This window comes from Schistocerca piceifrons, chromosome 5 (genome assembly GCF_021461385.2).
Source record: "Schistocerca piceifrons isolate TAMUIC-IGC-003096 chromosome 5, iqSchPice1.1, whole genome shotgun sequence".
Lineage (NCBI taxonomy): Eukaryota > Metazoa > Arthropoda > Insecta > Orthoptera > Acrididae > Schistocerca > Schistocerca piceifrons.
The window spans coordinates 32,500,898-32,526,508 of NC_060142.1; the positions used below are offsets into that span (position 1 = coordinate 32,500,898).

Sequence of the window (25,611 nt, forward strand, 5' to 3'; positions counted from 1 at the left end):
CTCTTTCTGTTAATGCAAACAAGGGAAGAAGGCACTTCATCTACATCCATAGTTCTCAAGTGAGTGGCGGAGGGTACTTCCGGTACCAATGACTGATCCCCTCTTCCCTGTTCCATCCGCGAATGGCGCGTGGGAAGAATGATTATCGGTAAACTTCCGTATTAGCTCAAACTTCTCAAATTTTCTCGTAGTGATCAGTTCACGAGACGTATGGAGACGGAAATAAGGTGTTGTTCATCTCTTCCCGGAACATTCCTGCGTCACGCATAACGCCTCTCTGAAAGCTTTTGCCACTGGAGTTTGTTGCGCATATCTGTCTCGCGCCGACTAAACGATCAGTCTTTCTTGTTACTTGTTTATATAGTCATTCCATTTAAGATCGCTCCAGATGGTTGCTTCTGGATAATTTGCGGTTGTTACTGTCTCTATGACTTCGTCACCAACAATGTAGTTGCACATTAGTGGACTTTTTCTCTTATGCCGGCCGCGGTGGTCTCGCGGTTCTAGGCGCGCAGTCAGGAACCGTGCGACTGCTACTGTCGCAGGTTCGAATCCTGCCTCGGGCATGGATGTGTGTGATGTCCTTAGGTTAGTTAGGTTTAAGTAGTTCTAAGTTCTAGGGGACTGATTACCACAGCAGTTGAGTCTCATAGTGCTCAGAGCCATTTGAACCATTTTTTTTTCTCTTATGTATGCTTAGTATGTTACGTTTATTGACGTGTAGGGTCAATTGGTAGTCACGGCACCGTTTATCAGTCATCTGCACGACTTACTGCAAATAGCTACAATTTTCTGGCCTTGCCGCAGTGGATGCACTGGTTCCCGTCAGATCACCAAAGTTAAGCGCTGTCGGCTGTGGCCGGCACTTGGATGGGTGACCATCAGCGCCGCCATGCGCTGTTTCCGTTTCTCGGAGTGCACTCAGCCTCGTGATGCCAATTGAGGAGCTACTCGACCGATAGTAGCGTCTCCGGTCACACTAAACCCTCGTAACGACCGGGAGAGCAGTGGGCTGACCACATGCCTCTCTTATCAGCACCCTCAACTGAGGATGACACGGCGGTCGGATGGTCCCGATGGGCCACGTGTGGCCTGAATATGGAGTGCTTTAACCTTTTTACTACCTTTTTAAGGACAACCACATCTGCGAACAGCCTTATGGAGCTTACGGCAAGATCATCTATATACAAGGTGAGTCACCTAACATTACCGCTGGATATATTTCGTAAACCACATCAAATACTGGCGAATCGATTCCACAGACCGAACGTGAGGAGAGGGGCTAGTGTAATTGGGTAATACAAACCATAAAAAAATGCACGGAAGTAAGTTTTTAACACAAACCCACGTTTTTTTAAATGGAACCCCGTTAGTTTTGTTAGCACATCTGAACACATAAACAAATACGTAATCAGTGTCGTTTGTTGCATTGTAAAATGTTAATTACATCCGGAGATATTATAACCTAAAGTTGACGCTTGAGTACCACTCCGCTGTTCGATCGTGTGTATCGGAGAGCACCGAATTACGTAGGGATCCAAAGGGAACGGTGATGGACCTTAGGTACAGAAGAGACTGGAACAGCACATTGCGTCCACATGCTAATACCTTTTTATTGTTCTTTTTCACTGCCGCACATGTACATTACCATGAGGGGTGAGGTACACGTACACACGTGGTTTCCGTTTTCAATTACGGAGTGGAATAGAGTGCGTCCCGACATGTCAGGCCAATAGATGTTCAATGTGGTGGCCATCATTTGCTGCACACAATTGCAATCTCTGGCGTAATGAATGTCGTTCACGCCGCTGTACATCTGGTGTAATGTCGCCGCAGGCTGTCACAATACGTTGTTTCATATCCTCTGAGGTTGTAGGCACATCACGGTACACATTCTCCTTTAACGTACCCCACAGAAAGAAGTCCAGAGGTGTAAGATCAGGAGAACGGGCTGGCCAATTTATGCGTCCTCCACGTCCTATGAAACGCCCGTCGAACATCCTGTAAAAGGTCAGCCTAGTGTTAATTGCGGAATGTGCAGGTGCACCATCATGCTGATACCACTTACGTCGACACGTTTCCAGTGGGACACACTCTATTCCACTTCGTAATTGAAAACGGAAACCATGTGTGTACGTTTACCTCGCCCCTCATGGTAATGTACATGTGCGTCAGTGAAAAAGACCAATAAAAAGGTGTTAGCATGTGGACGTAATGTGCTGTTCCAGTCTCTTCTGTACCTAAGGTCCATCACCGTTCCCTTTGGATCCCTACGTAATTCGGTGCTCTCCGATACACACGATCGAACAGCGGAGGAGTGGTACTCAAGCGTCAACTTTAGGTTACAATATCTCCGGATGTAATTAACATTTTACAATGCAACAAACGGCACTGATTACGTATTTGTTTATATGTTCAGATGTGCTAACAAAACTAACGGGGTTCCATTTAAAAAAACGTAGGTTTGTGTTAAAAAACATACTTCCGTGCATTTTTTTATGGTTTGTATTAACCAGTTACACTAGTCCCTCTCCTCACGTTCGGTCTGTGGAATCGATTCGTCAGTATTTGATATGGTTTACGAAATATATCCAGCGGTAACGTTAGGTGATTCACCCTGTAAACTGCGTATTACGAGTAAATTTCAGATATTTTTATTTATGACTGAGGACAGTCTACTGAACAACATTACTTCAGTATTCACTTTATTTTCACATCAAAAATAACAGCCATTACGAGTAATAAGTCATGTTTTTAGGTTGATTTGTATATCCAAGTGCGCATGGTACAAGCAAGCCATTAACATTTTTTTTTTTGCCTTGGGCAGGAGATCAGGTGCTGAAGTTTGGATGCATGGACGCAAAGCGGGTAGTTTGTACTGACAAATGTAGTCCACTTTGTGGTGCAGTTACGAGCGTGTAGAAAACATTAGGTAGTAAACAATGTGACACGTTTGCAAGAAGACTTTTAGAAAACAGAGAAAAAACAAGTAACACACTGGAGCTGGTACGTGTTACGGTACCAATTATCAGAATATTTGTACCTATACCCCTAATACGTTGTATTGTTAAGAGTGACGTGTTGAGTTCTACCTCGAAGGAAGTCTTGAATACAGTCGTTAATCGGGTCCGATGCATGGTGAGCTCGCGCTTTTTTTCTTCTTTTTTTGTTACTAAACTGCATTGCGAGCCTTCGTTAAACGCCTTTCTAAAAGTGAATAAACATGGCTTGAGCCTGAGCACCGATGTCTTCAGCGCTGTCGATATTGTGGAGATACACAGCTAGCTGAGTTTCACTAGATTTCTGTCTATGGAATCCATGTTGATTTTTACAGAGGAAATTTTCGTTCTCCAGAAACGTCATAATAAGAGAGCATAAAACATGTCTCATAATTTTACAACAGATTGATGGTAGCGATATAGATCTAGAAGTACGTACATCCGTCTTACTACCCTTCTTGAAAACGTGAATGACCTGCACGTTTTTCGATTCGCGATGTACCCGTCATAGCCTGAGACGTATAATAAACTGGTGCTAGAAGGGGAGCAAGTTCTTTCGATTAATCTCTGTAAATCTTACAAGTTTCTCATCCGGTCCAGATGTCGTTCCACTAATGAGCGATTGTAGTCGCTTTTCTATTGCTTGATCCTTTATTTCAACATCTGTCGTTTCCGAGTTCGCGCTATGACTGAATGGAGCGTAGGGTTCTTAGTCTGATTGGTTGGCAAAGATTAGCTTTCGAAGTCGGTAAACGCTTTTCTCATTCCTCTTGTGGCGGAACCGGTTTATAGTATTTCATGGCTTTAATTACTTATAAATGATATTTCAGGTAGATCAAAAAATATAAAAATAAATTGGCAGCGTAACAATTCGTTTGATCCCAAAAATGATTATCCCGGCTTATATTTGTCACTCCGCTAAAGAAATCTCCACTTGACGTTGTGTAGAAATGTTGTCCGTAAAGTCGTGTGAGTGGGACTAAATTGCATATCATTTATAAGATTTTACACAACTGTTACTTAAGATGGAAGCACTTTTTTCTAGCAAAGAGAACATTTAGTCACAAAATACTACCCACGCACAACACTGACGTATATCTCCTATTAAAGTATTTCATGTAAATCATCCGAAATAATTAGGCCTCATACATCAGGAAATAAGGAATTGATATTACGTAACGTGCTGTGAGCACTGTTTTTAAAGATTCAATTTGAGTTGAATTCGGTGTTCTGTCTTTTAAAGCAAATTCGGGACCACCAGTGCACATTCATTTCCATTCATTTATATCTAACAACATTTACGTTTGTTAAAATTCTCGATTAAAAACTGCCGCGGAGAGATTTTTGCTAACATGGCGGCAGACAGACGATAGTCAGCTTGACTATTGTTATTCTCGATTCCTTTTATATCAAGTTAGTATATTCAGATAAAATTCTTTAAGGATTTTGCTTTCTATTCTTTACTATTTATAATTATTCACTAATAATTTTAAATGAAATTACTTCATATTTTTTATACCAGCCACTAGTAAACTCCGCTGTAAGTTACTAGCGCTAATAGCTGCGCTCCTAATTGCGGAGCTGAAAATTAACGTTTAAAAACATTACTCAGATTGGATTACAACTGAAATAAATACAAATCCACGTCTAGACAATAGCGACTCTATTTTTCAAATAATAATTAATAGTGTCGTTACGGGTTTTCTCCTTACAGACCTCCACACGTCTCACGTCCCAACAGTTCATCGGTTAGCACAGGAAGAACAACTGAACCACAATTATCACAGATAACAAAAAAGATTATAATTGTCGTTGTCTATCAATGTGGTTCTCCGATAATAGTTTTAATTCACACAGAAATCAAATTATTACAGAAATAATGAAATAATTATCGTCATTTTTACACGATACAGTCTTTTTATACGTAGTATCGATAATATTTGTTGAAGTTTGTACACTTAGTTCATTTTAACATCTTGTGGCTAGAACATAGTGTCGTGGATATTACACTTCCGTACGCTCGGTTTCGCTTCGTTCATCTTTTGTTTATCAGGTAAATTTTCAATTCGTTTAAATCTGTGATAAAGCGCTCTTTGTTTACGTAATAGTTTTCTAACATGATTATTAAACCACGGAGGTCTTTCCCGCTCCTTAAGGGGTGAAGTTCACGAAAAACACACACTATTTAAAAGATGCAGCAAATCCACGATTTTAAATATCCGGCAATGAAATGTACCATGCTTTATATCACATTAACAGATTTAATATTAACTTTGTTGACAAACTTTTATTGGAATTTAAAAATTTTATTTTCAAAATATAATATATATATATATATATATATATATATATATATATATATATATATATATATATATATATATCTTTTTCTGAGAAACTATTCAAGAAATTTCTACAAAATTTTCTCTGTTTGATAACTTTGCGTATAGTATTGAACATATTGAATAGGAGAATTTTAATAATTTTTAATTATAACTATGTAAGTATAACACAAAATCATGTCAAATTCCAGGCATTTTACCCCGTATCTGAGCTTGCTATCATAATTTCAAAATTTACTCCTGAGCAACATTTACTAAGTTTGTAAAAGTAAGTGCACAAAATTTCGTAGTTCTGGACTAAATAGATCCTGAGAAAAAGGTACATAAACCCTAAAAAACCTAATTTTCAGGAGAGGCAATTTAAAGTTCAACTTAACGTTTTTTCCTTCTCTCACCTCTCAGACGGCTTCAGATTTGTTCTTAGGGTTGTCTTTCCCTTCAAGGCTTCTATTCTGGTTTCTTGTTTTCTGCCTTCATTCCTTTACCAGGTCTTTAACTGACTTTACAACTGCAGAGAGGCACTGTAAATCAATTTTTCTCAAGGTATCTTGGGTGAAATTTCCTATCTTAAAGCCCATTCTCTCTAACACCTTCATTCTCCCTATGTTGTCGCCATTAAATACAAGAACTGCAACATAAGTTGCAATTCTGACAACTATAGAAGACGAAAATCTGGTTTTAGGGCATCGTTTCCACGTTAGTGAATTTAGAGACTCATTTGGATTCTGGGTTTTGCCACAAACACATTTTTTAGAAGTTCAAAATCGGCCAGAAACCTGCAAGTGGGCTGCACATCATTCAGGAAACAATTTGGAAGCCTCTCCTTGCGAATGTAATCGACGGAATCGTTGTTCACCAAGGTGGTGAAGTGTTTGTTCAAAAAGTGGGCGTGGCTGGGAGGTCGCGTCACACATTTAATCATTTTTCAGGCACTTCGGATACGATTTCATGGTTGAATCTTTGCAAACTTACTGCCCCTGAGTTGTACCAATAAACTATCCCGAGTTCGAGTCTCAGTCCGGCACACAGTTTTATTCTGCCAGGAAGTTTCATATCAGCGCACACTCCGCTGTAGAGTGAAACTTTCAATCTAGAAACATCCCCCAGGCTGTGGCTAAGCCATGTGTCCGCAATATCCTTTCTTCCAGGAGTGCTAGTTCTGCAAGGTTCGCAGGAGAGCTTCTGTGAAGTTTGGAAGGGAGGAGACGAGGTACTGGCGGAATTAAAGCTGTGAGGACGGGCCGTGAGTCGTGCTTTGGTAACTCAGTTGGTAGAGCACTTGCCCGCGAAAGGCAAAGGTCACGAGTTCGAATCTCGGTCCGGCACACAGTTTTAATCCGCCAGGAAGTTTCAAATAAAAAATAAATTGAAAATTGACATTTTCGATCAGTTCCATGAACGTTCCCCCTTGTAATATTGCTCGGAACATACTTGTCTGTGTCGTGTTGAACGGTGCTTTTCAATTGTATTGATAAGTTGTGCACATGTTGGCCTTGCCCGCAGGTACCTGCTAGACGAGCTCAAGTTCCTAGACGAGACCCGCGTCGGCGTGTGGGGGTGGGGGTACGGCGGCTACGTGACGGCCATGCTGATGGGCTCCCAGCAGAGCATCTTCAAGTGCGGCATCGCCGTCTCGCCCATCGCCGACTGGCTCTACTACAGTAAGTGTCTCGGCGTGCGCTAGTAGCGTACTGACTTCTTGACAGGACAGGCTGGGTGCTATGCGGAGGAGGAGGCGGCGGTTCGAGTGCCGGTGAAGTGAGGGTCACACAACGCACAATCCACCGCACAGCCAGTGCTTCATTAATGACGATATACAGGGAGAATCCGAACTTCTCCGACTAAATTTTCCGAGTATTTGGTAAAATGGCGCAATGGCAACGACACCTAGATTAAGAAGGCCCGTCCGCTAACTGCGAACAGTATGGTGAGTATACCAAGGGTAGTCATAACGACAGCAAACGACTAGTCTCGTTAGGAACAAGTCAGTGTTGCACAGTGTCTGTTTTAGAACGTTTTAACGTTATCTATGTGATGCACATTTCAATTTTGTGTTTGTAAGAGACAAAATGCCCTGCACTCGTTGCTTGACTGGGTGTAAGAGAAATTATCCTACATGGTCTAAAGTACAAGTTTTTTCGTTTCTGAAGGAAGAATAATTATTACAAAAATGAAAACGGGCTAACCCAAGGGAAAATTTAACTATCAGTAAAACGACGAAAGTAGCTTATTCAAGTTCCTTTACGATTATACTGTAGTGAGGTGTTACTAACGTAAAGAGTAATCTTAAATTTACACGTAACGTAGCACCTGCTGCTCTGTTCGTCTGGCGGTATTGTTTTATTATTATCGGTATTAATATATCTTAAATTTTGTAATGGGTGGTTAAAACTAAACACCTTGCGCGAAGCGTGTCCATTGCACTCGATAAGCTCTATATAAGGATTTAATCCTTGCGTGCTCGCAACTTTGATTTTCCAAGGATGTTCCAAAACGTTATAGCTGAATTCACAGGAGTTACAGAACACTAAACATAAGTTTTTTCTTGGTTGTGCTTGTAACACTTGCCTGCAAATTTTTGCTTGTTATTATTTATTGTTCCATTTTAATTGCTGTGAAAGTGCAGCCTGTCCTGAACAAGATTGTGTCACCGGATGCTCCGCGTAACGTGTTTAGACAGACTGGTTTGTTATTGATTTGCAGCACTACATATGCGCAGGTTATTACTCTCTCGATATTGCAGTGCCTGTATTCAAGCCCGTAGGAAACTGCGCCGTAGTTCATATAAACACAGCCTCTGCAATACCGTATTTATCCGTCGACACCAGGCAAGCGACTTTCGATTATCTCTCCCATGTACAGGAATTACAGTAAGTTTACGAGTGCAGGTTAATGACACACGGACACGACATAAGTAAGTTTGCGTCTGGCCGTGAAGCGTGCACGGACACCCGAAATGGTTCAGGGGACGGCTCGCGCCAAGTGGGAAATCTGGCCTCGAGCTCTCGTCCTGCCCAAAATTGCAAAGTCGTCATTCCATTCTACAGCTGGAATCTGCCCGCATTCGCAACTGCGAATACACTTCTTGTATTACTATGTCAACTGGCCTACTCCTAGAGAGTTAACAAGGCGTTTTGTTTACCTGGTGCGGGTTAGTGAGCAGACTAACGGCAAGGTTCTCGACTATCAGCTAAAAGGAAAGCAGGAAGAATAGAGGTTTCCGTCTGATTGCCGAGTGATTAGGAAATGGGCGCTATTTTGATAATTTATTGTTTGGTTGTTTCAGAGTAACTATCCTCCTTTTTGAATAATGTGACTTGAGAAAGAACAGGTAGCCTAATGTGAATGGGCAGTAATATGAAGTTGTTTAGACAACTCAACTAATATTTCACAGATTTCTACGGAAATAGTTATAAAATTTTTTTGTGTACATGGTTTCGTCTCCGCCCTACGAGATGGCGCTGTCTTAGAGACGGACCAAATTCTGCTTCCGCCGATCCGCGTATTAATATGTAACGCAGCCAATGAGATCGCTGCTAACGTAGAACCTTTTCTCCTCGTGGATCACACTCGCGCAGTGATACCTGAACGCTGGATGTATTATAACGAGTGTACAGACCTCCGATTAGTTAGTCTGCTTTAGTCTGAGTTAGTCTGCATTTGTCTGTACCAGTCTATAGTCAAGTTTCAGTCTGCACCTAATAAGATTATCATATTCCTGTACATAGCCATGAAGACAAATGTATAGACACTTTTGTCAAGTATCAGAGATATGTGAGAATGAGATTAACGTACCAAGACCAAAGGAACTTCAGATTGTCAACTGTAAATAGCATCCAGAACCAAGTTAAGTTATTTTTATGCTTGTTATTATTTTAATAAATGTGTGTGAAAATTAATCAAGTTCTCAAAATATCCACGGGTATGCTGCCGGTCTATAGTGTCCAACGGGCACAATATTTCGGCGATCATACATGTCGCCATCATCAGGTGAACTGACGGACTGAGCTCCTGTGAACGTGCCGGCACGGAGATCCGTACGCTATGGCTGCTCAGAGGGAACTGGGTTCGGTCGCGGCGGCGGCAGATTTAAATACCCTCCGCCCGCGGCGCGCTCCCTCCGCCGTCCGCGCCCCGCGCCACGGTCGCGCGGTGGAACAGATTGCGACGGCGTCTCGCCGACTTGCTCGGATACATCAGTCGAGTGTGCCTTTGGTGTTCACCGCATCGATCCTCGACGGTACGCATCGTCTGACCAATATATGACTTGCCACATTGACACGGAATCTGGTACACGCCGGCCTTCCTCAAACCAAGGTCATCTTTGGCACTCCCCACCAGTGCACGAGTTTTATTTGGAGGACAAAACACAGTTCCGACCCGGTGTTTCTTCAGAATGCGGGCGATTTTCCCCGAGAGTGCGCCTGTGTATGGAATAAATGCAGTGCCTACCTCCTCCCTCGAGACTTCATCCACCTCAACAGGTTGTGCTGCAGTGGTTGGGCGGAGAGCACGTTGAATCTGCCACTCTGAGTACCCATTTTTTCGAAATACAGTTCTCAGATGTTCCAATTCCTGGGGTAGACTCTCTGCGTCAGAGATAGTGCGTGCCCTATGTACTAGAGTTTTAAGTACCCCATTCCTCTGTGAAGGGTGGTGGCAGCTGTCTGCGTGCAAATACAGATCAGTGTGCGTTGTCTTCCGATACACCCCATGACCTAGGGTGCCGTCAGCCCTTCTCTTGACCATGACGTCAAGGAAAGGTAATTTACCCTCCGTTTCAGTCTCCATAGTGAATCTGATGTTGGGGTGTATGGAGTTTAGATGTGTAAGGAAGTCAAGGAGTTTATCCATACCATGTGGCCAGATGACGAACGTGTCGACCACGTTGATGATGGCGACATGTATGATCGCCGAAATATTGTGCCCGTTGGACACTATAGACCGGCAGCATACCCGTGGATATTTTGATTATCAAATACGCCGGGAGAAACTCAAGAGTCATTTAATCAAGTTCTGTTTAAAGTTGGTCACCGTCAATCTGCTACTCTAAGCGTACAAGTGGCATTTCTATCGTCTGACCTAACGGCAGAAGATAAACACGCCACGATAAGACCACGAGACATATTGCTGGCACTCGCCTACTTCGATAGAGCGACAAGTCAAATAATCTGATGGTGTGGGTACCGAAGGTCTTACAGTACGCACACCACAAATGTGATATTGAGCATTCATAAATATGAAAGTGATGTAAGTCATTAGAAATACAATATTTAGTCAGGAAAATGCGTTTCTGTAAGTGGCTACCGGTAACGCTACTCTTGGGTAGATAAGATTTGTATGATTACTGTCTCTAGTTGGGATGCTCAGCGCACAGGCCTTCTTAATATAGGCGGCGAAAGTGCATTATGTTTCATTTCTTACCCCCAATTTATATTTGTATGTGTGTTCCACTGAAAATATATGCAAAAAACACCGGAATTGTCGAAGGCATGCGCGGTGAATCTTGATTGGAAGCAAACTTATTCCATCCACTGATGGTACAACAACAACATCCCTTTACTCTTCGCCCTCAAGCTTGCATTCTGTGCTGCTCGAGTTTCTTTTTCCGGTAGTGTTAAAGTACTTTCACACCTAAAATCAACTACGACATGCAAAAACACACAACTGTTGCGAATTCGGTATACTTACTGCGGTCGGGCGGGTTTAGTTGGGTGGCGTACTTGTTCGATCACTGTCTCTCGTCGTACGGTGCACTGCTACAGTTCCACCTACTTCAGTACGGCGTCTGATCACCAGCCCGTTTCTCTGCATTCGTAGATACTGTACAGACGATGTTAAAAGCAGCTTTGAAGAAAAACATCGTCAATACTCACGTTTGCAAAGTCTGCGTAACGTCTGGTAGCAAGCTATCCTGTAACATCTTATAAAAAATTTCGGGTGGAGGGCGATTCAAAATGATTCAAATGGCTCTGACCACTATGGGACTTAACGTCTGAGGTCATCAGTCCCCTAGAACTTAGAACTACTTAAACCTAACTAACCTAAGGACGACACACACATCCATGCCCGAGGCAGAATTCGAACCTGCGACCGTAGCGGTCGTGCCGTTCCAGGGAGGGCGATTGCTTCATCTCTTTAGAAAATTGTCAAAATTCAGCAAACGAGTTCTTTTATTTTTTTAGTTTCAAAATAAACAGTTGCCATCAGCCTGTATTTAATTAACAAATAGTATCACTGCCCTCAGCTCACAGTTCAGACAACTCAGTACACATGCAAGGCAGCCAGAGATGCACTTAAGTCCGACCTGAATTATTATGCGATTTACAGTCATTACTCCGCTACAATATACGAGTTTCACAGTCGGTCCTTTTCACTGCATTTATAATAAAGAAACTGCTAGCCACCTATTCCGTAAACGGGTATGAAACATGTCACGCGGAATTCTACAAAGGCCGAAAGTTCACACGCGTTTATCTATCCAACAGATTACTTCACAAAGCTCGTATTTTCACAATCTGTCCGTAAATGCAACTGCTTTCAAGGCATTACAAAAAAATGGCTCTGAGCACTATGGGACTCAACTGCTGTGGTCATCAGTCCCCTAGAACTTAGAACTACTTAAACCTAACTAACCTAAGGACATCACACACACCCATGAAACTAGTAACTTCTTCATTTTACTCAAAATGTACGAACATGTCTAACATGATCTGCACGTCCGATAGTTAGCCAGCGACCGCCTATTCAGTCTGCTTCTCTCCCAGTATAACTACTCAGCAGTGCGCGCGAACTGCTTAGCTCTGATCGGTTGTTCAAAGTGACCAGCCAATCAAAACAATCCTTCGATTTCTTTCTCGCCCTAATACTGTGTTACGCCAATCACTATTCCCAGTTGCATTTACTTCATTTCAATATGCAAATATTAATATAATGTTTAACAAAATCAAACGAAAGGAAAACTAAACATGAAATAAATTTAGAAACTTATTACTCTGCAAACGGCTATTCTGGCTGCCAACTTACAAAAGCAAGCCCACTTAGACATACGTCACCAGCAATGTGGGTAAACCACAACTTTCCCAAGACACAGTTACGTAATGGTGTAACATTAGATAATATTGAATTTTTTCGTATGTCCCAGATACACACTCTCACTCATTCTCATTTACTCACAAAACAACTCATTAAATAAATACTGATCTTTTATGAATTTTATATTACGAAAAATGCCAAATAGTTAACGTTTTTAATTATGAAACTCTAAACAAATTGACCTGACGTGCTGTGAGCTTTAGTAATGATTCCACATGATACTAAAAGACAAGCTGCTATGCATCCTAACCGACTTTAATCTTACAAATATCGTTTGGGGTGTTTTACGTAATTTTGTCTAACTCCGAAAGTATGCCAGTTAGAAAGTTGAGATTTTTACGCAATCTTCTTTTTAATAACAAAGATCAGTATATTGAATTTTAATTAAATTAAATAATATTTAATATAGTTTATTTAGATTCGTAGGGGCTTGAATATTATGTCGCTCGAATTGCCACGGGTACCGCTTCCCACGGCTGGGCTAGCGACAGGTGCGAATGAGTCACGCTAAGATACAAGCGGCTGTTTCTATAACCGCCAAAGGCTCCAAAGCTGCGAGCCGTATTGCAAAGTAGTGCAATAAATGCTACTGCGTACTGTCTCGCGACGTTACATTACAATTGTCATCTTTTGCAAAATGTTGCCAACAGTTTCCAACCATTGTAAACACACACATCTATCGCTTCTTACTATTATTATTATTATCATCAATATTACAGAAAAATCAACACAAAAAAGACACATGTCCTCCAGAAACTTTTTGTTACCAAGGGAAACCATTGGATCTTATAATTCTGTATTGGTGGAGCTCTGTACTGAAGACACGCGAGGTTTCAATACTTTTGTCAGAGTGTCATGCGGGCAGTTCGAAGAACTCTGAGATCAGTAGCACTTTACACTGATCAGTCAGAACATTGTGGCCACCGACCTGCATCGATGTAAACTCTTCCAGGCGATAGCGGCATCACCTGACGAGAAACGACTGCTAGTCAGACACATGCAATGCACGGAGCATGTAGTAGCAGCGAGCGTACTGTCTGTATGTAGAATCGTGAAGGTGCGCGATCTTTAAAAGTAGTGGACGATGTTTGATGTTTGCTATTTAGGCAGCAAAGTAACTGACGATAGCAGAAGTAAACAAATTATAAATTGTAGACTGGCAATAGCAAGGAATTTTTTGTGAAAAAGGGTTACATGTTGACGCTGAATGTGAGTGTAAGTTTTAAGAAATCGTTGCTGAAAGTATTTGTTTGGAGTGTTGAGTTTTGTGTAAGTTAAATGTAGGAGATGAACAGCAGAGAGAAGAAGGAGGTATGATCTTTTGATATGTGGTGCTGCAGAAGAATGTTGAAAATTAGTTAGGTAAATCAAGCAACTAATGAAGATGCAATGTATCATGGCGTAATTTGACTCAAAACAGAGAAAGGTTGATGGACACACCATGAGATATAAAGGAATAGTTAATTTCGTAATGGAGGATGTGTGAGGGGTAATTATAAAGGAAGTCGAGGACCAGATTACATTAAGTAGGTTAAAGAATGATGTAGAGTGCAGTATCTAAGCGGCTATGAAAAAAAAGCTTGCAGAAGATAGATTGCTCTGAAGAGCTGAGTGAAACTGGTCCTTTGACTGATAGCTGCAATGTTACTTCTTACCCTTTGTTTCCACAAATCCTCCCTCTTGCACATAAGTTACCCGATCTCATTTTGAACTATGAAGGTGCGATTCGCTCGAAGAAAGTTTGCTATTGCGTTTGTCCGTCGGATGAATTGCAGCAGTCATATTTTATATATCATGAAGCACGAAAATTAAACACGCATCGATACAACAACTCAGTCCTAAGTCTTACCCACACTATATTTCTGACGACAGCTGGTGAAGCCAGAATTGTTACGAAAGTAACAAAGTGGCTGTGTGGCTGTAGGCATTAGGCTCAAATCAAAACGGAATGGAGTTCAGTATTTAACATTCTGTCGAGGGTGACGTTATCATAGGTAGGGGAGACTGGGGCTAGTTGTTACAAATTTTTTTGGAATCTCGTATACCTCGACACAAAACACGTATGTCGATTGGACAGATGCCAAAAGTTAGCCCATTATTTAGTCTTCACAATGAAATTTTTGTCATAAATGTAAGCTCAGATTGTTAAGGTCTACATCAACTTTTTTGCTAACTTGTATGACGTAACAACCTACCCCACTGCGGGGCATCTTGTTACACTATATGGGGTTAGTTGTTACATAATGATTAAGAAAAAATATATTTTTGGTTCCATAACACAGATTTATTTAATCATTAGTTTTAATGCATGAGGTGGTAACAAATCATAAAACTTGAAACACGATACTAATATTGACATACAGTCATCATTAATCTGATGAAGAAATATCAAGTTCATTATCAGAGCTACAGTTTTTACAAATAAAGAAACTGTCATGCTTGGCACACCTATCATGTGCCCACCTTTTACATTTTGTGCACTGTATCCATGTGGATGGTGGTCTTGACAGAGAGTATGGTTCCATACACTCAATACACACGCAGTCGTCTTCCTCATCAGATGATTCTACGATCTCACATTTTCGTTTCCCCGTTTTTGCTTTCTTGTTTTTATTTTTCGGCGCCAACACCAGTCGTCGTCTTGCACGTTTCTTTTGTCTGTTTGCCTCAACTGTCAATGCTGCTTTTACTGGTGAATCAGTCAGGATAGCACTCACTCGTTTATTACTTCTTTCTGTTTTCTTGCGGGCAGGAGCTTTCGGGAAAGGCCTCAGTTCTTCAGGTGGCACATGTGTGTGTATGGAGTTTGCAGAACCAACTGTTGAGGTGCAACGCGTCGGACTTGATTCCACACTTGTTGATGTGCTGGGAACGCCATCCCCTACTGAGTTCGTAAGAGACACAGAAAGCAGAGTTTCATCTTCCCTGTATGGGCGGTCCGTCACGGCAGAGGGCAAAAATTCATCGTCTGTAAAAATGTCTCTGTTAAATGGCCATATTACAGACACTTGAAATCAAGTCTTGATGTTCCTTGGCGTAGCAGCTCTAAGCAAAGATTGTTTAACTATAAATGGAATGTCATATATTGTCATAGTGTTCCCAGCATTGTTTTTCATCCACGCATCTGATGCAGAGTTAATATATTTTTTAAATGGGCCCAACACAGCTCTGTCTAAAGGTTGCAATTTATGAGTCGTATGTGGCGGAAAAGAGAGAAGGACAACCCCGTTTTCTTTGGCTACGTCTAACACGGAAATATCAAGGTGCGATTGAGGTTGTCCAAAAGAAGGAGAGCCGGTCGCTCTCTTGTAGTCTTGGAATGATGAATGAAATGAAGCATGAACGAGCAAAAATCTTGCCCTGTCATCCACCCTGACTTGTTTGCACACCCTGCGCTACCTTCTGGCCCATTTCGAAGGAAATAATCCCTGAAGTTCTTTCTTGGAAACACAAAGAAAGGCGGGATTCAGTTTCCAGACGCATTTACTGCCAAGGCAACAGTAACTAGAGTTCCTCTTTCAGCAGACGTTATAGCACCGACTTGTTTAATTACTTTCCTTGCTACAATTTTGGCAGGCGTTTGTACCGTGGTGACGTGGTCTCGTCCACATTATACACTTCTTGACATTGAAATTTGTATCGATCATAAACTTCACTTAGATTTGTAAAAAATCTACCTACATTGTGCTTATTGAAACCAGTAGCCCTGCTTAGGCTGGTAGCTTCTGGTGTGCGGATGGAAAGCTTTTTCTTTCGTTTGAGGAATCCTCCAAATCAGTCAGTGGAAGCTAGTTCTACATCGCTCCAACCAAACTTGACATTATTGTTCACAGCATATTGAAATGCTAGACTCCTCACTTCCTTCGCAGAAAGTCCATAGTAGAGCTTAGCAGCTTTCTGAATGTATTCTTCCAGCTCTGCTTCTTGTTCATCTGAGAAAACCTGCCGAGATCACTTATAACCAACGTTTGGCACAAGCATCTCTCCTGATTCTGAAAGTAAGCAGACAAGATAAATTGTAATAGGCTGTTATTGGCTACGTTTTCCTGCGCGTATCTGTTATGTCAGAAGAGATTAATTTGCTCAGATATATTGATGTATTTGCACGTTATATAACACCAATAATCTACAACGCCACAGTTGGCAACGCTGACAATGAAAAATAAGTTGCCTACCTCCCTTTGTTGATTCCAATCGCTTACAAAACCTCTGCAGCGTCATAAAATGTATATTGTACTTTTGGGCAGCTTTCCGCAGTGAAGAAAAGCCACTTAGAACCTCATTTGCTGCTTCAGCATATGTTTCCTTAGGAATAGTGCCTCTGTCAGTCTTCTTCTTATAATAATAGACATAATTGCTTACATTAAAGGAAACAAAAACTCTTTGGGGCAAGTTGTTACACCGTAACAACTTGCCCCTGCGCCTTTGTAACAACTGACCCCATCCTATGCCATTTTCTCTTATCGTCGAAATCAACAATATAAACTTTTTGTGTGGAAGTTTAACGTATACTACTACGTACCTGAATGTTGGACGCTGATATGTTGCAAAACTTAAAATGAAATCAGCAATTTCCTGCGAACTATGAAAAAATTCACACAGAGTACAAAAATTACTCCAGCACAGGAAAAACACGTTTTCTGTCACTAGCGCCTTAGTACCAACTGACGGCTGATATAGGCAGGATGGGAGGAGGGGGACTCTTAGTGCTACCATCTGGCGGAGCAACGAGTAAACTGCTCTAGCGCGGAAATTTTTCTTGTCAAGTAACAACTTGCCCCGTGTAACAACTAGGCCCGGTCTCCCCTACAGATAAGTTCGTAATGTGGAAGGCAACCGGCCACGTCCTTTTCAAGGGATTCATTCAGACATCTGCTTCAAGCGATTTTTGGGAAGCACGGGGAACCTAAATCTGGATAAGTGACCGTGGATTTCAACTGAGAACCTTCTGAAAGGGAGTCGAGTGTTTGCTCCACCTCTCTCATTTCCAATATAGATTCCAGAGCGATATGGGTAAACTCCCGCAAGCTGAGAAAGATGACAAGTAGCTGTATCGCTTGCGAAGAGTTACTCTGAAATGTTAGCGAAACATTTACATCGATCACTCAAATCAACAGTGATCTACGTGGAAGCCATTTATTTCTTAAACACTTTAAATTACATTAGATGTATTCGCAGTTGCGAATATTGAACAACCATCATCCTATAATGAAACGACTAAAATGAAAATTTGTACAGAATCGCGACTCGACCCCGAATTTCTCGCTTATCGCGAGCGGTCGCCTTACAATTTGGCTATCGTAGACGACTCACGGCCAGATCCAAACTTCCATTTGTCGTCTATCATACGTCTACAAGCTATACTCGTACATTCATTATATATGTTCCCCTACAGGTACGACATTTTACTTGAAAGTCGCTTGCTCGTTGCCAGCGGGTAAATACGATATTGTAATGGCTGTGTTATTCCGAATTACGATGCAACGTTCCTTTGGACATGCATTCATGAATGCCAAAAGGAACTTTGCATCATAATTTGGAATAACACAGGCACGGCAATGTCGTATTTCTTAAATGGCATTCGCGTTGTAACATCATAGGCATCTAATTCAACAGTTACGATTTGTGGATGATAACAGCATCCTCATTGTATATCGCACAACACAGGCGATATGAAAAGTCTCGTCATACCGTTTGCCATACACAAACAACTAAAATAAGTATGTATTTTTATTACGAGGTAAACTGGAGCTGAAAGTTGATTCAACTCCACACCGTTTACCCGTTTACTACGCATGGTCCTATTAGAGACGGAATACTAGTGCCTTTCTCCGACGATTATAAGTGACTTCCGTAAAAAATTACGTTAAAGAAAAAAACAGTGAAGCATCCATAATGTGAGGGCGATACGGAATGAAACTCCACAAGCTGAAAGGGTATGTGACGTTATTCCAGTGATTACAAAATCGAGTCAAATTTACAAATAACTCGGCAGTAGGAGCCCACCTGTCAATAAAACGTTGTACCTCGTGTGGCTTAGACACATGGACAAATTCGATTGGGCGAAAGCCAATGTACCCTCCACTGAGGCGAGCTGGCCCACTGCTGCTGTAACTGGTCATCATTGACTCGCAAGTCGCTGACGTGGCGTCAACTAAAAAGGACTTGCAATACAGCAGCCGAACTCCCCCGAATGGGGCCACCCTGTCAACAATGCCATACGTTCATTTCCATACTCGTCCTTGACATCGTGGATGCTGGCACTGGGGTAGGGTTGGTGTTCACGTTGGTCCTACACGCATACTCTCGGGGACAAATATGGAGGTATTTCTCTTCATGAAAGTACCTCAACATCACTCAAATGGTTCAAATGGCTCTGAGAACTATGGGACATAACTTCTGAGGTCATCAGTCTCCTAGATCTTAGAACTACTTAAACCTAACTAACCTAAGTACATCACACACATCCATGCCCGAGGCAGGATTCGAACCTGCGATCGTAGCAGTCGTGCGGTTCCAGACTGAAGCGGCTGAACATCACTCAGCCGGCCGGAGTCGCCGTGCGGTTCTGGGCGCTGCAGTCTGGAGCCGAGCGACCGCTACGGTCGCAGGTTCGAATCCTGCCTCGGGCATGGATGTGTGTGATGTCCTTAGGTTAGTTAGGTTTAATTAGTTCTAAGTTCTAGGCGACTGATGACCTCAGAAGTTAAGTCGCATAGTGCTCAGAGCCATTTGAACCATTTGAACATCACTCAGACAGTCTACAGAGAGACGCGTGCCATGTTTTGACGTGTTGAAAATGGCACCATGGTACTGTCTGATGACAGGCAACACGTGAGAATGTCGGATGTCGGTGACATACCTCTGTGCTGTCAGAGTTCCCTCAGTCACTACCACCCATGACCTGAAGTCATACATTATGGATCCCCACGCCATAACTCCACGAGTAACATGGCACACTGAAGAATGGGACCTCTCCCCAGGTCGCCGCCATCCTCGCTGACGTCGTAAGGGATAGTGGAAAACTGGGATTCGTCGCTGAACACAATGGGACGCCCTCCATCAGCAGTCCATCCTGCCTGGTCACGGCATCACTTCAGACGCAGCCGTTTGTATTGTGATGTTAATGGAGCCTATGTATGCGACGCTACGCTACTTACCTCGCCCAGCCGCTGCTGGTCTCCGTCCAGTAGCGCGGGACGACAAAGAATGTCGTGGCGCGTCCGTTACTGGGATGGCAGGCGTACACGTGAAGGCGGCATGCTGTGATTGCTGGACAATAGGGCGACCCTCCCTTGTGGTGGTCGCAAATGATGACGACGAGTATGGCTGTTCTCATGTCACCATCCAATCTAACATTGGGCCGCTGTCACGAACAGATGCCCACATATCTCAAAATTGTAAGGTTCAACTAGCCGCCAAATGGAGACCCACAACGAGGCCGCTTTCACAGACTGACATGTGCTGATAACGCTGTCTCACGTGAATAAATGGCATCTCCGTGTCCTTCGGAGTAGTTGCTCAACACCTGAATATCGTTCACTCATCTTATAAAGCCTACCAGACCTGGTAATAACTCTAGAAACGAACAATGCTAAAGCACCCCTGTGGCCGTTCTGAGAGTGACAGAAGCATGCAGTTCTAATCATTTACATGGCCGCCGATGGTGCGTACGTGTTCGAATTCACTTTTACATCCGATCACGTCTTCCACATGCTTCACGTTTTTTGTCAGACAGTGTATTACGAGATAAATGGAAACTGTTGTGATCCTATTCAAGGCAATGTGTCAGTGTCTTTCTTTGACTTACGCAGAAGAATATATGGCGACTGCGGTACCCGCCTCCAAAGCCATGGTAGAGTCCGCACAGGATACGGTGACCGAAGCGCAATGACCAGTTTTCGTCCAAAATGCTGGACGAGTTTATTCGTTTTTTCGGGAGTGGACACCGACTGTGCCTGCCATCTTTCGGCCGGTCGGCCATGACAGAATCGAAGTGCTGGCCTTGCAATCTTTCTCAAACAGTTTTGCAGAAACTGTGAGCTAAAAAATTCATTTTTGCGTTACTTATACTGTTGTGACTTGGCAAGACAGCCAAGCCACTATGAGATAGCCGAAAGGCACGCGTTTAAGCTTACGCCGGCTGGCGTGAGGTCTGGAACAGGTCAAGGTCTTATAGTAACAAAAATAGTACATAGCTTCTGGAATACTTAACTTTAATCCATAATTGGTGAACATCGGTCTGACGGTACATGCATCACAAGATAAATAGCAATTGATAATCGTGCCTTGCTAGGTCGTAGCAAATGACGTAGCTGAAGGCTATGCTAACTATCGTCTCGGCAAATGAGAACGTAATTTGTCAGTGAACCGTCGCTAGCAAAGTCGGCTGTACAACTGGGGCGAGTGTTAGGACGTCTCTCTAGACCTGCCGTGTTGCGGCGCTCGGTCTGCAATCACTGATAGTGGCGACACGCGGGTCCGACCTATACTAACGGACCGCGGCCGATTTAAAGGCTACCACCTAGCAAGTGTGGTGTCTGGCGGTGACACCACATATACCTTTATACGTCAGGTTCATGATGATGTGCCCATCATTTCTTTAATGGCCACAGTTATCATGATATATACGTAGAAGTGAGATGCTGCGCGAAATTCGAAAAAATTTGCAATGAAAAACAGAGGTTTCTATGATTTTGAGTCTGGTGCATATTACATAATATGTTGTTCCATATGTAATTAGGCTAACATAGCGCGTTTTTCTATGGCCTTCGGTGGAGGTCTCTATCTGTCACCAATCTTGAGAAAATTGATATGACGTAGCATGCTCATTTGGCATCAGGTCCTGCCAGCGATAAAGCCAGAGTGAAATATGCGCAACATTCCTCATCTTTCGAATTCGGTCTGAGATATTGAAATGAGATTTTGGAAATGATAGCACTCGATGGAAGAGAGTATTTTGCCAAATGGTTATTACGCAGAACTTTATTACCTACTGTGTTATTCCACTAACTACAGACGTTTTCCTTGAAAGAATGTGATTTTTAAGGGTCATCCACCTAGTGAAACGCAAAATTCTATGTGTTTTGGAACAGCATAACTACATCTACATCTGCATCCATACTCCGCAAGCCACCTGACGGTATGTGGCGGAGGGTCCCTTGAGTACCTCTATCGGTTCTCCCTTCTATTCCAGTCTCGTATTGTTCGTCGAAACAAGCATTGTCGGTATGCCTCTGTGTGGGCTCTAATCTCTCTGATTTTATCCTCATGGTCTCTTCGCGAGATATACGTAGGAGGGAGCAATATACTGCTTGACTCCTCGGTGAAGGTATGTTCTCGAAACTTTAACAAAACCCCGTACCGAGCTGCTGAGCGTCTCTCCTGCAGAGTCTTCCACTGGAGTGTATCTATCATCTCCGTAACGCTTTCACAATTACTAAATGATCCTGTAACGAAGCGCGCTGCTCCTCGTTGGATCTTCTCTATCTCTTCTATCAACCCTATCTGGTACGGATCCCACACTGCTGAGCAGTATTCAAGCAGTGGGCGAACAAGCGTACTGTAACCTACTACCTTTGTTTTTGGATTGCATTTCCTTAGGATTCTTCCAATGAATCTCAGTCTGGCATCTGCTTTACTGAAGATCAACTTTATATGATCATTCCATTTTAAATCACTCCTAATGCCTACTCCCAGATAATTTATGGAATTAACTGCTTCCAGTTGCTGACCTGCTATATTGTATCTAAATGATAAGGGATCTTTCTTTCTATGTATTCGCAGCAAATTACACTTGTCTACATTGAGCTTCAATTGAAGAAATTATACGTTTATTTTGTTTCGAGGATGTGTTTTTTCATAAGCTACTGACCTTGTGTATTGTGGATTGAACTGGGGACCTAGAAACGACGGAGAGGCTTCGTCCCGCCGTAGCCCTCAGTGGTTCACAACCCCACAACAGGCCACAGCAGTCCACCCAACCCATCGCCGTCCCACACCGAACCCAGGGTTATTGTGCGCTTCGCATTTCTCATGGTACTAGTCGGGAGGAGTAAACTGCGTGCTGGCACTGGATATCAGCTTCTGCCATCTGTCACATTAAGCTGTTCTATATTACATTATACCAGTATTATGTGCCTCTAGAAGCACTTACTGGGAACGTCTCATAGCAGACGAGTGTAACTCCAAATGTTTGCGTGGGAGAGTAATTATGGTGTACGCATACGTGGAGACAGTGTTTGCGCAGCAATCGCCATCATAGTGTAACTGAGGCATAATAAGGGGAACGGGCTCGCATTGGCCTAGGCAGATGGAAAACAGCCTTAAAAACCATTCACAGTCTGGCCAGGCAGATTCGTGCCGGGGACCGGCACGCCTTCCCGCTCGCGAAGCAGCGCGTTAGATAGCACGGCTAGCCAGGCGGGCGCTACTGACCTTACTTTCCACAGTTCCTCACTTGTTGTTGTTGTGGTCTTCAGTCGGTTTGATGCAGCTCTCCATGCTTCTCTATCCTGTGCAAGCTTCTTCATCTCCCAGTTCCTACTGCAACCTACATCCTTCTGAACCTGCTTAGTGTATTCATCTCTTGGTCTCCCTCTACGATTTTTACCCTCCACGCTGCCCTCCAATGCTAAATTTGTGATCCCTTGATGCCTCGAAGCATGTCCTACCAACCGATCCCTTCTTCTAGTCAAGTTGTGCCACAAACTTCTCTTCTCCCCAATCCTATTCAATACCTCCTCATTAGTTATATGATCTACCCGCCTTATCTTCAGCATTCTTCTGTAGCACCACATTTCGAAAGCTTCTATTCTCTTCTTGTCCAAACTAGTTATCGTCCATGTTTCACTTCCATACATGGCTACACTCCATACAAATACTTTCAGAAACGACTTCCTGACACTTAAATCTATACTCGATGTTAACAAATTTCCCTTATTGAGAAACGCTTTCCTTGCCATTGCCAGTCTACATTTTATATCCTCTCTACTTCGACCATCATCAGTTATTTTACTCCCTAAATAGCAAAACTCCTTTACTACTTCAAGTGTCTCATTTCCTAATCTAATTCCCTCAGCATCACCCGACTTAATTTGACTACATTCCATCATCCTCGTTTTGCTTTTGTTGATGTTCATCTTATATCCTCCTCTCAAGACACTGTCCATTCCGTTCAACTGCTCTTCCAAGTCCTTTGCTGTCTCTGACAGAATTACAATGTCATCGGCGAACCTCAAAGTTTTTACTTCATCTCCATGAATTTTAATACCTACTCCGAACTTTTCTTTTGTTTCCTTTACTGCTTGCTCAATATACAGATTGAATAACATCGGGGAGAGGCTACAACCCTGTCTCTCTCCTTTCCCAACCACTGCTTCCCTTTCATGCCCCTCGACTCTTATAACTGCCATCTGGTTTCTGTACAAATTGTAAATAGCCTTTCGCTCCCTGTATTCTACCCCTACCACCTTCAGAATTTGAAAGAGAGTATTCCAGTTAACATTGTCAAAAGCTTTCTCTAAGTCTACTAATGCTAGAAACGTAGGTTTGCCTGTTCTTAATCTTTCTTCTAAGATAAGTCGTAAGGTTAGTATTGCCTCACGTGTTCCAACATTTCTACGGAATCCAAACTGATCTTCGCCGAGGTCCGCTTCTACCAGTTTCTCCATTCATCTGTAAAGAATTCGCGTTAGTGTTTTGCAGCTGTGACTTATTAAACTGATAGTTCGGTAATTTTCACATCTGTCAACACCTGCTTTCCTTGGGGTTGGAATTATTCTATTCTTCTTGAAGTCTGAGGGTATTTCGCCTGTCTCATACATCTTGCTCACCAGATGGTAGAGTTTTGTCATGACTGGCTCTCCCAAGGCCATCAGTAGTTCTAATGGAATGTTGTCTACTCCCGGGGCCTTGTTTCGACGCAGGTCTTTCAGTGCTCTGTCAAACTCTTCACGCAGTATCTTATCTCCCATTTCGTCTTCATCTACATCCTCTTCCATTTCCATAATATTTTCCTCAAGTACATCGCCCTTGTATAAACCCTCTATATACTCCTTCCACCTTTCTGCCTTCTCTTCTTTGCTTAGAACTGGGTTTCCATCTGAGCTCTTGATATTCATAAAAGTGGTTCTCTTCTCTCCAAAGGTCTCTTTAATTTTCCTGTAGGCAGTATCTATCTTACCCCTAGTCAGACAAGCCTCTACATCCTTACATTTGTCCTCTAGCCATCCCTGCTTAGCCATTTTGCACTTCTTGTCGATATCATTTTTGAGACGTTTGTATTCCTTTTTGCATACTTCATTTACTGCATTTTTATATTTTCTCCTTTCATCAATTAAATTCAATATTTCTTCTGTTACCCAAGGATTTCTATTAGCCCTCGTCTTTTTACCTACTTGATCGTCTGCTGCCTTCACTTCATCCCTCAGAGCTACACATTCTTCTTCTACTGTATTTCTTTCCCCCATTCCTGTCAATTGTTCCCTTATGCTCTCCCTGAATCTCTCTACAACCTCTGTTTCTTTCAGTTTATCCAGGTCCCATCTCCCTAAAGTCCCACCTTTTTACAGTTTCTTCAGTTTCAATCTGCAGTTCATAACCAATAGATTGTGGTCAGAATCCACATCTGCCCCAGGAAATGTTTTACAATTTAAAACCTGGTTCCTAAATCTCTGTGTTACCATTATATAATCTATCTGATACATTTTAGTATCTCCAGGATTCTTCCAGGTATACAACCTTCTTTTATGATTCTTGAACCAAGTGTTAGCTATGATTAAGTTATGCTCTGTGCAAAATTCTACAAGGCGGCTTCCTCTTTCATTCCTTCCCCCCAATCCATATTCACCTACTATGTTTCCTTCTCTCCCTTTTCCTACTGACGAATTCCAGTCACCCATGACTATTAAATTTTCGTCTCACTTCACTACATGAATAATTTCTTTTATCTCGTCATACATTTCATCTATTTCTTCATCATCTGCAGAGCTAGTTGGCATATAAACTTGTACTACTGTTGTAGGCATGGGCTTTGTGTCTATCTTGGCCACAATAATGCGTTCACTATGCTGTTTGTAGTAGCTAACCCGCACTCCTATTTTTTTTATTCATTATTAAACCTACTCCTGCATTACCCCTATTTGATTTTGTATGTATAACCCTGTAATCACCTG

General features: G+C 42.5%; 1 protein-coding gene across 1 annotated transcript in view; it reads left to right on the forward strand.

Annotated features, from left to right (window-relative positions):
• The window catches only part of LOC124798538 (inactive dipeptidyl peptidase 10), a 1,422,769-nt gene that overhangs the window by 1,379,815 nt on the left and 17,343 nt on the right, over window positions 1–25,611 (forward strand). The window contains exon 16 of the mRNA XM_047261988.1: window positions 6,845–7,002. Within this exon, the coding sequence (XP_047117944.1) occupies window positions 6,845–7,002 (158 nt within the window). The remainder of the gene's footprint in view (window positions 1–6,844; window positions 7,003–25,611) is intronic.